Genomic DNA, 13368 nt, shown 5'->3' with positions numbered 1-13368 from the left:
TTTTCCCAATTTAAAGTCCCTAAAACTGCAGTTCCCAAAGTGTCCACTAGAGGCTGCCCTCAAAAGTGAGTCACACTCCATAGAGCCCCATGTTAAACCTCCAACTTTGGCTTCTTTGAGTCACAGGTGTGACCTCTCGGCTGATTCAGTCCCTGCACTCGGAGTGAGGCTCTGCAACAAGACAAAGTTTGATCTCATGTTTTCTTACACACTCTCCTTGTTTCCTCTCCTTGTTTCCTCTCCTTGTTTCCCCTCCTCGTTTCCTCACAGGCACGCTGCACGTTGGAGACGAGATCCGAGAGATCAACAGCATCAGTGTGGCCAACCAGACCGTGGAGCAGCTGCAGAAGATGCTGGTGAGCGTGTGCAGCAGCAGCAGATCTCTTAATTTCATCATCTGCTAAATGTCACACGCTGGCCTCACACACACGCCGTGTTTGTGTCTGTGTCTGTGTCTGTGTTTGTGTTTGTGTTTGTGTTTGTGTTTGTGTGTGTCCACAGAGGGAGATGCGAGGCAGTATCACCTTTAAAATCGTGCCAAGCTATCGGGCTCAGGGCTCATCGTATGAGGTAACACCTCCTCCTCCTCCTCCTCTTCATCCTCCCTCCTCTTCACTGCTGAGTGTGAGCTCTGATCTGGTACTAACTGCTCGCCTATTACTGAGCGTGTGTGTGTGTGTGTATTTAGGGTGCGTGTTTGTTTGTGCGTGTGTGTGTGTGTGTGTGTGTGAGTTTTGCTCGGGCTGGGTCAGATATTCAGCACACCAATTTCACAACCAAGATACCGGAACCCCCCTTCCCTCCTCCTCCTCCTCTTCTTCCTCTTCTTCCTCTTCTCTGGTCCAGGAATGAGCTTCACCTCTCTGTGTGAACCCTCCTGCTGCACCCACAACAACACACACACACACACACACGCACACACACACACACACACAGTTAAATATCTGCACAGCTGATACATCTCAGGTAGAGCTCATTAGTCGGATGCATTACCTGCAAACTCTGCAGATTCACTGACGATGCAAAGAAAGTGTTGTGAAGTTTGAGGACATGCAGGACGGTTAAGATTAAATCAGTGATTTTAAAACATATCATGAAGGAACCTAAACATAGTGCATATCAAGTCCAGGGTCTAGTTAATCTGTATTGCACTTTATTGCAGCTGAAGGCTGGATTACAGGAACTAAACTTCATAAAACATTTAAGTAGGTCACACAAGACAACATCTTTAAAGGGTAGATAACATCATAAAACATGTTGTGAAGTTTTGGATGCACTTGACTGTTAAAGAGGCAGACATCAGGGTAGTAAAATAAAAACATGAAGGATTATATCCTCATAAATAAACTGTCAAAGAGCATCAAAATCAAACATACGATATTGGATTTAAAGATAGTGTCAGGGTTTTACAGTTTGTGTGGACTTCTGGCGCCCCCTGTGGACAAAGTGTGTAAATGCAGTCACATTTATAATCTGGTTCTGGTCATTTTTTAAAGTCTGGACCTGGTTCTGGTTGATTTAGTCCAGTTCTGTTTGAAAAACTAAGACAAACAAACTGGATTATCTGATCCTGGACAGACAAATTGAGTGGTTTATTAAATCCAGATCATTCTTCATCAGATTATATTTAAATACTGTTTTTATCAGAATCAGAATCAGCCTTATTGGCCAGGTGTGCTTGAACACACAAGGACTGCCTGTTTTATTTTGCTGCCCATGTGAAGCACTTTGTAAGATAAGATAAGAGAGTCCTTTACTCGTCCCACAACGGGGAAATTCAAGTGTCACAGCAGCAAAGTAGACAGTGCAAAAAAATATAAAGCAAACAAGAGCCTATAAAATATCAATTATTTTAAAATGAAAGAGGTAAAAAATAAGCATATCTTATAACATATATATTATTGGTTATATAGTCTGACCACTGCAGGAAGAAAAGCCCTGCTTGTAACTCAGTTTTTGAAAAGTGCTCTACAAATTAAATTATTATTATTATTAAATAAATAAAGTACAGTGAAGTCGAAGCAGCTCTACTTTAACCTCGACAGAGATCCTCAGAGTCAGACTCATCCTCTATTTTCCTCTGTGCATACATGCAGAAATAAACTACATACGTTTTATTGAATCATGAGTTTTTCGATCCATGAAACCAGAAGAAGTCGGTTTAAAGAAAACTCTGCTTTAAAAATAAACGTTGGAGTCGTGGAGGAGAGGAAGCGGTAACTCAGGAGTTTTATCGCCCGTCGTTCTGGACTCTGGAGAAGCAGAAGGAATAAAAACAGCAGATGATTTAGGACCGAAGTGGACTGTTCTACTGTAGTCTGTCAGCTGGCCGTGAAGAGAGTGTGTAATTATTTTAAAACGGACTGAAAAAGACGCTGCAGAGGTTTTAAATGTGGGATGACGTGGTTAATGTGGCCGTCTTTATTTAGATTGTGTGTTTTTAAAAAGTTAAAACCAGAGAACTGCTTCTCTTCTTGATATCTGTCGCTGAAAATAAAGTCATGAAAATCCAAAAATTACATGTAAGGAGATTTATATTTTTAATTTCAAGCTAATTATTTAACTTCTAATGACTTCTTCTCTCAGGAAATTCATCTCTTCTTCTTTTAACTTTACGTTTCACATTCAAAATTAAACATTTTGATGCATTTTATTTTGAAATTATCTCATAAATGTAATTTTGTGCAGCATTTTGTCCTCCCATTACACACACACACACACACACACACACACACACACACACATTTCTCCAGTCTGTCAGGGACGACCCTGTGGTCTCTCTGCTGTCACTCTGGCGCCCCCCTGTGGTTTTTCTCAGACCTGCAGGCCTCAGATCTGCTCCTGAAGTGTGTCTGACGTGTTTCATGACGTCAGCACTCTGTCGCCCCTTGCTGCCCATACATGAGTGTGTGTGTGTGTGTGTGTGTGTGTGTGTGAGAGTGCACTTGTGTGTGTGTGAGTGTGTGTGTGTGTGTGTGTGTGTGTGTGTGTGCTGCTGCTGACCTGTGTGTCTTATTTCAGAAAGAGTCCCCCACCACCTCCAGGCAGTCCCCTGCCAATGGCCACTCCAGCATTAACAGTTCTATCTTGGTAAGGACCCCCCTCCCCTTAAAGACTCCCCCACAGACAGTCCCACGTTTCTCCCCCCTCCCCCCTCCTCCGGTGCGATTCATGTGTCATGTTTCTACCTGTCCGTGCGTCCGTGTCGGTGTTCATGAGTCTCAGACTGCAGCTTTAATAAACTCAGAGACACGCGGGTCGACTTGATCCCTCTTTGGTTCCTCTGATGGAGCTGAAGCCCCCCCTCTTCACGTGTCCGATATCTCAGTTCAAAATTGGTGTGCCTCTCAGAGCTGGGTGCTGCGCTCACTGCTGACACACACATCGATAGGAGGGAACACACACACACACACACACACACACACACACACACACACACATACTAAACCTGCTCAGGTGTCTTAAGACGCTGTGCTCTCACGCTGCTTTGCTCGCTCTCTGCTCGCTGTGTGGCTCCACAGACTGATCTGCTTCGACCAATGAGAGACCTCTGTAACACCTCTCTCTTCTTTTTTTAAAGACATCACGTTAGCTTAAAAACACGTAGCTGCAGAACAGATGAATGTGCATGCATGTTTACGTTTCTCTGAAGCAGTGTTTCTCAAACTGCAGGAGGGGAGGGCTCCACCTTTCTTTAAATGTAATGCAAATCAATTCTAATGTTCTTAAAGAGGCTCTTATTGGTTTAAACTTAGACGTGTGTTATTTAAATGAAAATATGAAGTTGCATGCAGATTTTAAAGGCAGCTGCAGAAAGTAACAAACCAAGGTTGCAGAAATCATCTCAGATGCATCTCTCCTTTCAGTTTCTTTGTTTTCAGGGCTGTCAGACACTTTTTCAAAAACAAATCAAATGTAAGACTTTTAAAGACCTCAAAGAAAAATGACTGCCATCTTTGCACAAAAGATTAAACTCCTATAAACACAGGGGGAACATGTTGATCTATAAACTTGAGTTTCAAAACTTTGAAACGATGGATTGAAAACGTACAACATAATAACTGCTCAGCACAGGAGCTTATTCTGCATACTCTGCTTTTGCACCGCCTTAAATCAAAGCAGAGAGAAAAAGAATGATTCCTGAAAAAGAAACAATAAGCAGCTGAAAGTCCAAAGAAAGATAAGCAAGCAATAACAGAGTCTGCAGACACATGTGAGCATCAGGAAGGAAACGTTTAGGGCTCGGCCTCTGTGCTCGTTCTGCAGAGAGAAAGCCAACAGCTGCATGAAGCCAGAGCAGCTCATGGAGCGTCTTTACATTTGTATGCAACCTTTTAATTCACAGCCTGCACAGAGGGCACAGGGGAGAGGGGAGGGGGTCTTCAAACGGGGTCACATTATAAACACAAAGTTTGAGAAGCACTGCTCTGATTTAAAATCCTCACAGTGAAGCATCAGTTTGTGTTTAACCGTGTCTCTCTCTGTCATCGACGGTCTCCTCCTCAGGACCTGCCCTCCACCATCCAGCCCAAAGGTCGACAGGTGAACAAACACACACTCCCTCACACACACACACACACACACACACACACGGCTCACACTCCTCCCTCTCTGCAGCTGTGTGTCTCTTTAATTCTCTTTTCTGCTCCACAAAACTCATCAGTGTGTTTGGATTTATTTACCCGACGGTTCAGTGTGACCGCTCACTCACCCTGATGATGGACGTCTGAAGTCTGACCTCTTTTTCAAAAAGTATTGGGTGTTTTTTTTTTTTTAAAGTCCACATCCAAATGAATCTGAATTGAATTTGTGTAATTGACACCAGAATGTTCTGCAGCTGTCGGCAGAGCGGAGAGGACGCGAGGGCAGAGTGCGTCTGGATTCAAATCAAGCTTTTTTCTGTCTGACTGTTTTAAGAAGTGACATGTTGTTGATTTGGGGGAATGCACTGGTTTTATAAACGCAGTCTGAATGTTTTAATGTGAAGACTTGAGTCCGTGTGTGACGACAGACCCAGACTAATAGTGTCCCCTCACATCTTAATAATCCTCCTCTCCTAATCTGTTCCCTTTAACAACCTCCCTCCCTCCCTCCCTCCTCTTCCTCTCCTCAAGAGTCAAAACATCCAGAAACCACTGCAGCAGTGGTCACTCTGTGTACCGTAAACCATGTAATAGATCAGCTGATTGACAAACTTACCAAGACTTCAATTCAAAGAGAGCTTCTTCTTCTGCATTAAGTTCACCAGTCAGATGTTTTTGAAGTTGATTGAAATAATTGAGGCGATGAATATCAGAAAAAATAAGTAGTTTGAAGTTTCTGAGGTCGTATTTTGGCCAAACATCTAATTTAAATCATGAAAAGTCAGATTTGTGAGGTCTGGATCCAGCCTCTAAAAACATCCATGTGTTTTATATCTTGAGTAAAATCACTGAATCAATCAGAGTGACCAATGACAGTGAACTTCTGCACCTCCTCCTCTTTTACAGTATATACGGTAATAACAGCACAGGTATCGTTTAACCCTGCAGAGCCTAAATAAACCTCTAACCACTGATCCACACTCAGATACAAACTCATGCTCATGCAGTAACACTTTCAGGTTCTAACAGAAAGATTTAGTTTATAACAGTCACATCATCCCATCACAGTGAACCTTACTCACACATCTATCATCATAAGTCACCCCAAAATAATCTCACAGCCTTGATGTTGTTGGATGGACGTTCAGGTGCATCTCAGTAAATTAGAGTAGCATGTTCAGGTCAGGCGAGCTGGCTGTCCAATCACACACAGTGACATCATGGTCAGTAAACCATGTGGTGGAAGCTTTGGTGCTGTGGGCAGGTGCAAAGTCATCCCAGACCGTCACAGTCTGCAGAAACCTCACACTGGATTTCAAACCCCTTGGATTATGTGCCTCTCCGCTCCTCCTCCAGACTCTATGACCTTGATTTACAAATGAAATGTACTTTAATCTCCTGAGCTTAAGACTCCTCTGACGTTGTCTCTGGTTCAGGAGTGTTAAGAGTGTCTCAGGTGTAGTTTCTTTCCTGAAGACATCTGTGCGCTGTGCCTCTTGATGCTCTGACTCCAGCCTCAGTCCACTCCTCCTGGAGCTCTTTAAAGTTCTTGAATCGACTTTTCTTGACAATCATCCCCAGGTTGCTTTTGCACCTTTTCCTTCAAGTCAACTTTCCTTTGATTCAGCACTCGCACATTTTCAGGAATGACTTCCTGTGGCTCCATGATCATCTTCAGGACCATTCTCATGTCAGCAGTCTTCCTCATGACTGTAGCTGCATGTTTTGGACTGGACTGTGAGATATTCAGGATTCATACTGTTTGAACAGTGATTAAGTCAAACTCCAGATGAAATATTCTAATATTTTAAGATATGATTTGTATTTATATTTTCAGCTGTAGGCCATTATTACCTAAATTAAAATATAAAAATACTAGAAATATTTTAATTTACATGACATCAGTCTATTATTTATTTCATTATTTATATATTAAAAAATAACTGATGGGAAAAAAAAAAACTTTTTCATGATTTTCAAATTTATTGAGATGCATCTGTACCTGTGACGTGTTATCAAAGTCCACCAGCAGAGGGCAGCAGAGTCCACAACAGACCACTTTACAACACTTATAGTTTGAATGATGGGCATATACATGGAGAAACAGTGTTGGATAAAGAGTTACAGATAGAAAGACTTAGAGATAGACTGAGATAAACAGAGGGAGGAAAAATAGATGTATAGAGATAGAGATGTAAAAGTTAGAGAGAGAGAGAAAAAGAAAGTCAGAGATACAGAGATGAGGGATAGGATTTAAAGTAGGGAGAGGTAGAAGTAAAGAGAAACTGAGCGATAGAGACGGAGAAAAGGAAGGAGTTTGATGAGATAGAGATAGGTTGTATGGAGGAAGAGGTAGAGAGATAGAGATCAGGAGATGCAGATAGAGGGATAGAGAGAGAGAAAGTTAAAGAGAGCTCGAGGTGGACAACGATTAGACACGAACACTAGAAGAAGAATAAACGACAAGAAATCAAAAAGCTGCAAAACTTCACCTTCAAATGTCTCGTAACCTCCTCCATTAAGCCCCCACCTCCCCTCCTCCACCCACCTCGGCCTCCATCCTCCTGTTCAGACACTGTTGGCCGTTTTTTGCTGCATGATGTGTGTGATGCTCTCAAATCCTAGATTGTATCGAGACCTCCAATCAAGGACAAAATGTCAGTGAAGGTAAGAGACAGCTGATAAACACTGCTACACCTTTATCCCCAATGTCCGACCCCGCCCCCCCGTCTCAGAGCAGCGAGGGTACCAGCTGTTTTTAAGTGACGGACACGTAAAGAATGCCTGTGCTGTGATTACCCCGTGTTAGGAGGCTCATTAACAGCCCAGAGCTGTCTCAGTTTATCTCTCTGGAGGAAGTTTGTGCTTAGAAACCTGGCAACCCAAATACCTCGGTGCTCTCGCCCCTCCTGAGAGTGAACACCTCATCTCTCTCTGTGCCTCTCTTTTTCCTCCTGACACATATTTATAAAACCCCTCAAACATCAACACCTCCCTCCCTCACACTCATCCAACCTCTCCATCTCTCCTCCTCAGATCTACGTGCGGGCTCAGTTCGAGTACGACCCCTCCAAAGACGAGCTCATCCCCTGCAAAGAGGCCGGCGTTCGCTTCAGAGTGGGCGACATCATCCAGATCATCTCTAAAGACGACCACAACTGGTGGCAGGGGAAGCTGGAGAACACGAAGAACGGCACAGCGGGCCTCATCCCGTCACCGGAGCTGCAGGAGTGGTGAGAGAGAGAGACACGAAACACAGAGAGGAGGTTCAAACTGTGAGATCCACACTGTGTCTTTATTTCACTCAAAGGGACTCAGATCTGTCCGGTGTTAACGCTGAGAGGAAGATTGATCTGATGTTTCCTTAAGGGGTGAATCACAGTCTGCAAAGTCACTTCAAAATCATGCAACTTTCACATCCTGCACAGCAGAGGTTTTGCATTCAGTCTGTCTCAGTTCTCTGCAAGGTACACGTCTAAAAACAGTGGCTACTTCTCTTCTTCTGGTGCAACAACTACCACAACACCTCGGTGGCTCTAAACCAAAACCACAGAGGCTGCTTAGCTCAATGCTACAGCCTGTTAGCTTCATCTATAAGATATAACTGCAACAGAAGCTGCTCAGGCTCGCTGTTGTTGTTGGTGTTGTTTGAATAAAGAAGCTGGTGGATGCTCCACCCGGCTGCAGAGGGACTCAGCTGATGTCACATGTTTTGGGTGGTGTAATTAGAGACACAGAGCACGTCTACTGTATCTCTCATGAGGCTGCAGCATAAAAAGAGATTGCATCATTATGGTAATAAAAGCATCCACAGTGAAAACATCATAACAGTCTGAATTCATCACAATAACTAAGAGAAGGGATTTATTAACACATGGAGAGCTCCAGGAGAACGATGGTGGAGGTCTGTACCGAGGAGAAAAGTTATCACACGTGTTTTTTGGAGGTAGAATTAATCAAGTCAACTTTATTTATATAGCACATTTAAAAACAACCAGTGTATGCCAAAGTGCTTTACAAGGTACATGAAGACAACAATAAACAACAACATATCAGGATATTACTGTCCTCTTCATGAGGAGAAGGCCAAAGAGAAGAGATGGGTCTTCAACAAGAGTTAAAACACTCAACAGAGGGGGACCGATCTTAATTGGAGTGGCAAGCCATTCCAGAGCTTGGGGGGCCGCTGCTGCAAAGGCTCGGTCTCCCCGGGTTTTAAGGCGACTTTGAGGCACATGTTGACCTCAGTGCTCGAGCTGGGTTGTGAACATGGAGAAGATCAGCCAAGTAGGATGGTGCCAATCCATTTAGGGCCTTGTATGTTAAAAGTGCAGCTTTAAAATCAATCCTGTGACGGACTTGGAGCCAGTGGAGAGCATGCAGCACAGGTGTGATGTGCTCCCTCTGTTTCCTGCCAGTCAGGAGGCGAGCAGCAGAAGCTGCAGGCGCTGAATAGACGACACGTCTAAGCCGACGTACAAAGAGTTACAATAGTCAAGCCTAGAAGTAATAAAGGCATGGACCACTCTCTCTAAATCCTTGGTAGGGAGATAGGCCTTCACCTTAGCTATCAGTCTCAGCTGGAAGAAGCTGGACTTAACAACAGAAGATAGAATTACCAAGTTTGGAGCTGCTGATGCTCTGACATGATTTCTATTCGTGGTTTTTCCAGTTTCTTGTTAAAATGCCGTCTAGTGAAAGAAAGTATGAAACATACAGAGCTTTTTAAAACCAAACGGTCACTCCTTAAGGAAGGGGAAGTGCAGTGGGACTAGTTTCATAACCTAGCAACATGAAACGTTGGTGAGAAGCGCTGTGGAGCAAACAGAAACTGAGTGTTGCCGAAAAGTGAGGATGATCCTAAAGACATGATCAGAACATCTGAAGTGACTTGGTGGAGCACAATGTGATGTTTTTCATGAGACCCAAAATTCCTTGCATCGCCCCTGTTAGAGCTGAAATGCACTTCATATCATCGTGGCAAAACCATAGACTGTATAAATAAGCCATATTGCTGCTGTAATAATAATAATAATACATTTTATTTAGAAGCGCCTTTCAAAACACTCAAGGTCGCTTTACAGACAGATAAAAACACAGTAAATAAAAGAACACGATAAGATAAATAAAAACAACAAGCAAAGTAACACCAAGTTAAAAATGAAGCAGTGGAAATGAAGCAGGGAATGCAGTTTGAAACAGATGGGTTTTGAGTTTTGATTTGAACAGGGGTAGTGAGTCAGAGTTTGGGATGTCGGGTGGGAGTGAGTTCCAGAGTTGGGGAGCAGAGCGACTGAAAGCTCTGCTCCCCATGGTGCTGAGACGGGCGGGGGGGCACAGAGAGGTGGAGGGAGGAGGAAGACCTGAGGGAGCGAGAGGGGGTGACGATGTGGAGGAGATCAGACAGGTACGGGGGGAGAGGTTGTGGACGGCCTTGAATGTGTACAGGAGGATTTTGAAATTGATTCTGAGTTTGACCGGTAGCCAGTGGAGCTGCTGGAGGACGGGGGTGATGTGGTGAAAGGAGGGGGTTCTGGTGATGATGCGGGCTGCAGAGTTTTGGACCAGTTGATGTTTATGGAGGGATTTGTGAGGGACACCGAAGAGGAGTGAATTACAGTAATGGATACGGGAGGTGACGAGACTGTGGACCAGGATGGCAGTGGTGTGAGGGGTGAGAGAGGGGCGGAGACGTTGTTGCGGAGGTGAAAATATGCAGACCGGGTTATGTTATTGATGTGAGAGTTGAAAGAAAGTGAGCTGTCGAGGACGACACCCAGACTCTTTACCTGGGGGGAGGGGGACACTGTTGAACTGTCGATGGAGAGGGAGAAACTGTCGGCTTTGGATAAGGTGGATTTGGTGCCTACAAGGAGGAGTTCTGTTTTATTGCTGTTGAGTTGAAGGAAGTTGGAGGTGAACCAGGACTTGATCTCAGAGAGGCAGAGGGTGAGGGAGGAGGGTGGGAGAGTGGAGTCGGGCTTGCTGGAGAGGTAGAGCTGGGTGTCATCCGCGAAGCAGTGGAAGTGTATGCCGAATTTGTGGAAGATATTGCCGAGTGGGAGAAGGTAGGTGATGAAGAGGAGGGGCCCCAGGACAGAGCCCTGGGGCACACCTGAAGTGACGGGGGAGGGATGTGAAGTGAAGGATTTGAGTTGGATGAACTGAGTGCGGCCTATGAGGTAGGAGTGAAACCAGTGCAGGGGGGTGTCAGTGATGCCTATGGAGGAGAGTCTATTGACCTCTATTGTCCTGTAGAGCGATTGCGACGTAAAGAGGCGGGCTTTGAGCCTCCTAGCCAACAGCTACAGTGTTCCCACCTGTCAATCAAGTCAGCTGTGCCTCTCATTGGAAGACTCTTAATCTCAATATCTTTGAAAATACTGTTAGAAACAAATTCACCCCCCGTACAGTGTGTGTGCCGAAAGAAATGAGCTATCCAGACTACTTTCATAACCTAGTAACAGAAAGCGCTCTGAAGTTGAGGTCTTGGAGCCAACAGAAACTCAGGGTTGCTGAAAAGTGAGGCTGATCCTAAGGCTGCATGATGGACAAGATCAGAACACCTGAAGCAACATGGTGGGACACAGTGTGATGTTGTTCATGAGGCCCAAAGTTCCCTGCAGCGCCCCTGTTAGAGCTGAAATGCACTTCATATCATCGCAGCAATACAGAACAACACAACTACACACAACAAACTGATGCACATCACTCAGGCCTCCTCTCAGACTCATTGAAACACAGCAAAGGTTAAAGGTCTTGTCTAATTTCCCCTCTAATCTGACAGAGTGTGTGTGTCTCTGTGTGTCTGTGTCTGTGTGTGTGTTTCTGCAGGCGGGTGGCGTGCATAGCCATGGAGAAGACGAAGCAGGAGCAGCAGGCCAGCTGCACCTGGTTTGGGAAGAAGAAGAAGCAGTACAAAGACAAGTATCTGGCCAAACACAACGCAGGTACGCCGAGAACACACACACACACACACACACGTTTTCACCTTTACATGCATGAGCGCTCAGAACAACCCGCTGCAGATACATCAGCCTCTGACTGCCTTCTCCACGCGCATGCTTTTACGTAATGTTTACATGAGTGTGTGAGGTCCTGTGAGCATGTGTGTGTCCATCTGTCTGTGTGTCTGTCTGTGTGTGTGTGTGTGTGTCTGTCTGTGTGTCTGTCTGTGTGTGTGTGTGTGTGTGGATGGTACTTGTATGTAATAGGATCTCAAAGCATTCATCTCCAGCAGCAGCAGCAGCGGAGCGGCGGCCAACACTGACAGAAAAATCTGCAGCTGAAGCAGAAATCTAAGCTGAGCTCGGGGGGGGGGGGGTTAGAGAGATGTGTGCACATCGATGACAAACACACACACACACATATACACACACACACACACACACAACAGCACTGAAACAACACAGCTACAGTGTTAAGGCAAAGTTTGGAACAACAGGCCTGCAGGAGGACGTGTGTGTGTGTGTGTGTGTGCAGAATATCTGTGTGTGTGTTCGGATGTCAGGCTCTAAAGCAGCGTCTGCAGCAGATATGTTTAGCACAGTCTCCAGGTGAAGATATCACTTCTCAGATATCACCGCCATGTGTCAGGATGAGCCGGCAGAGGTATTGGAGGGGCGGGGGGGGTAAAAATCTCAGCACGTGTTGTAGAGAGGGGGCGTGAGTGGTGAGTTAACACGGGAGGACGAAGGTGGAGGAGGAGGAAGAGGAGGAGGAAGGAGTGCTGAGGTGGGAAAAGGACATTAGAGAGGCCGTGTTAGCAGAGTCAGCAGATTTTTATCCCCAGGGTCTTTTAAAAGCTTTTATTATCTTCAGGTTTTATTTATTTATGTGTTCTCAATGCTTTAAGTCCTCTTAAAGAAAATGAACTCCATTATTTCAGCGTCCTGCCGCTCTTTGATGAATAGTTGTGTTTGACCCAGTGAAGATCTGACATCTTAGATCCTCTAGTTTCTCCAAACATGCTAAACATTCAGTTATTGCAGTCATCATGTGATGCTGATCACTCCTGAAGTGTATCCTCCTGGGACCCTGATGTGGTGCCCACTCCAGACCTGAATCTGGAAACCACTGTAAAAGGTGTCAGAGGTCAGAACAGAGAGTTCAGGGGGAGGGTGAAACGTGTCGTTGTCTCATGTTTGGAGTATCCGATGTCTGCGGCTCGTGTCCGGAGCAGCAGGGTGGGTGTGTCTGTGCATGTGGACTCAGCAGGTTTATAAACTGGACTACACACGAGGGGATCCTTTAGGCTACACCTGAGTGTGTGTGTGTGTGTGTGTGAGTGTGCATGTGCATCCCTCAAACTGTGTCACTGTCATCTTATCCGTCTTGAAGGGAGTGCACGGATATTTTAAAGCATGCATCACACAGTGGAGTTCTGTGGTCGTGAGAGCATGAGTGCATGGCATCCGGAGTCGTTTACATCTTAATATATCCTCCAATTAACTGCAATCAGACTCATTAACACACACAGCTGTTGTTTGATTCATGAGTGTCGTGTCTGTTTGAGTTTTAGCTCTCATCAAACCTCTCTCTTAGAAGCAATCTGTGTCTGCAGGATTTTACTTGCAACAGAAACACAAACCCAACCAGAGAGTGCATGCATTAAATCTGCAGCTTATCCTCAAGCTGTGTGTGGCTTTTTAACTTGTGTTCATGAAGAAAGGTGCAAACTCAAAGCAGAACCAGCTGCGTTCAAAAGGAGCATCACGTGCAGACGGCGTCCACATCTCTGCATCACGGAGGTCAAAGACAAACACGTCTCACACCTCTGAAGCGA

General features: G+C 45.0%; 1 protein-coding gene across 7 annotated transcripts in view; it reads left to right on the top strand.

Annotated features, from left to right (window-relative positions):
- The window catches only part of caska (calcium/calmodulin-dependent serine protein kinase a), an 87826-nt gene that overhangs the window by 63423 nt on the left and 11035 nt on the right, over positions 1-13368 (top strand). For 2 of the 7 annotated variants that reach the window (XM_034693860.1, XM_034693858.1), the window contains 6 exons: positions 271-356; positions 502-639; positions 3022-3090; positions 4507-4542; positions 7620-7816; positions 11418-11533. In XM_034693860.1, coding sequence (XP_034549751.1) covers positions 271-356; positions 502-639; positions 3022-3090; positions 4507-4542; positions 7620-7816; positions 11418-11533 — 642 coding nt within the window. The remainder of the gene's footprint in view (positions 1-270; positions 357-501; positions 640-3021; positions 3091-4506; positions 4543-7619; positions 7817-11417; positions 11534-13368) is intronic. The other 5 variants (XM_034693861.1, XM_034693862.1, XM_034693864.1 and 2 more) reach the window with 3 other exon arrangements.

The sequence above is a fragment of the Notolabrus celidotus genome, chromosome 10 (genome assembly GCF_009762535.1).
Source record: "Notolabrus celidotus isolate fNotCel1 chromosome 10, fNotCel1.pri, whole genome shotgun sequence".
Taxonomy (NCBI): Eukaryota; Metazoa; Chordata; class Actinopteri; order Labriformes; family Labridae; genus Notolabrus; species Notolabrus celidotus.
This window is presented reverse-complemented; position numbering and strand designations above follow the sequence as displayed.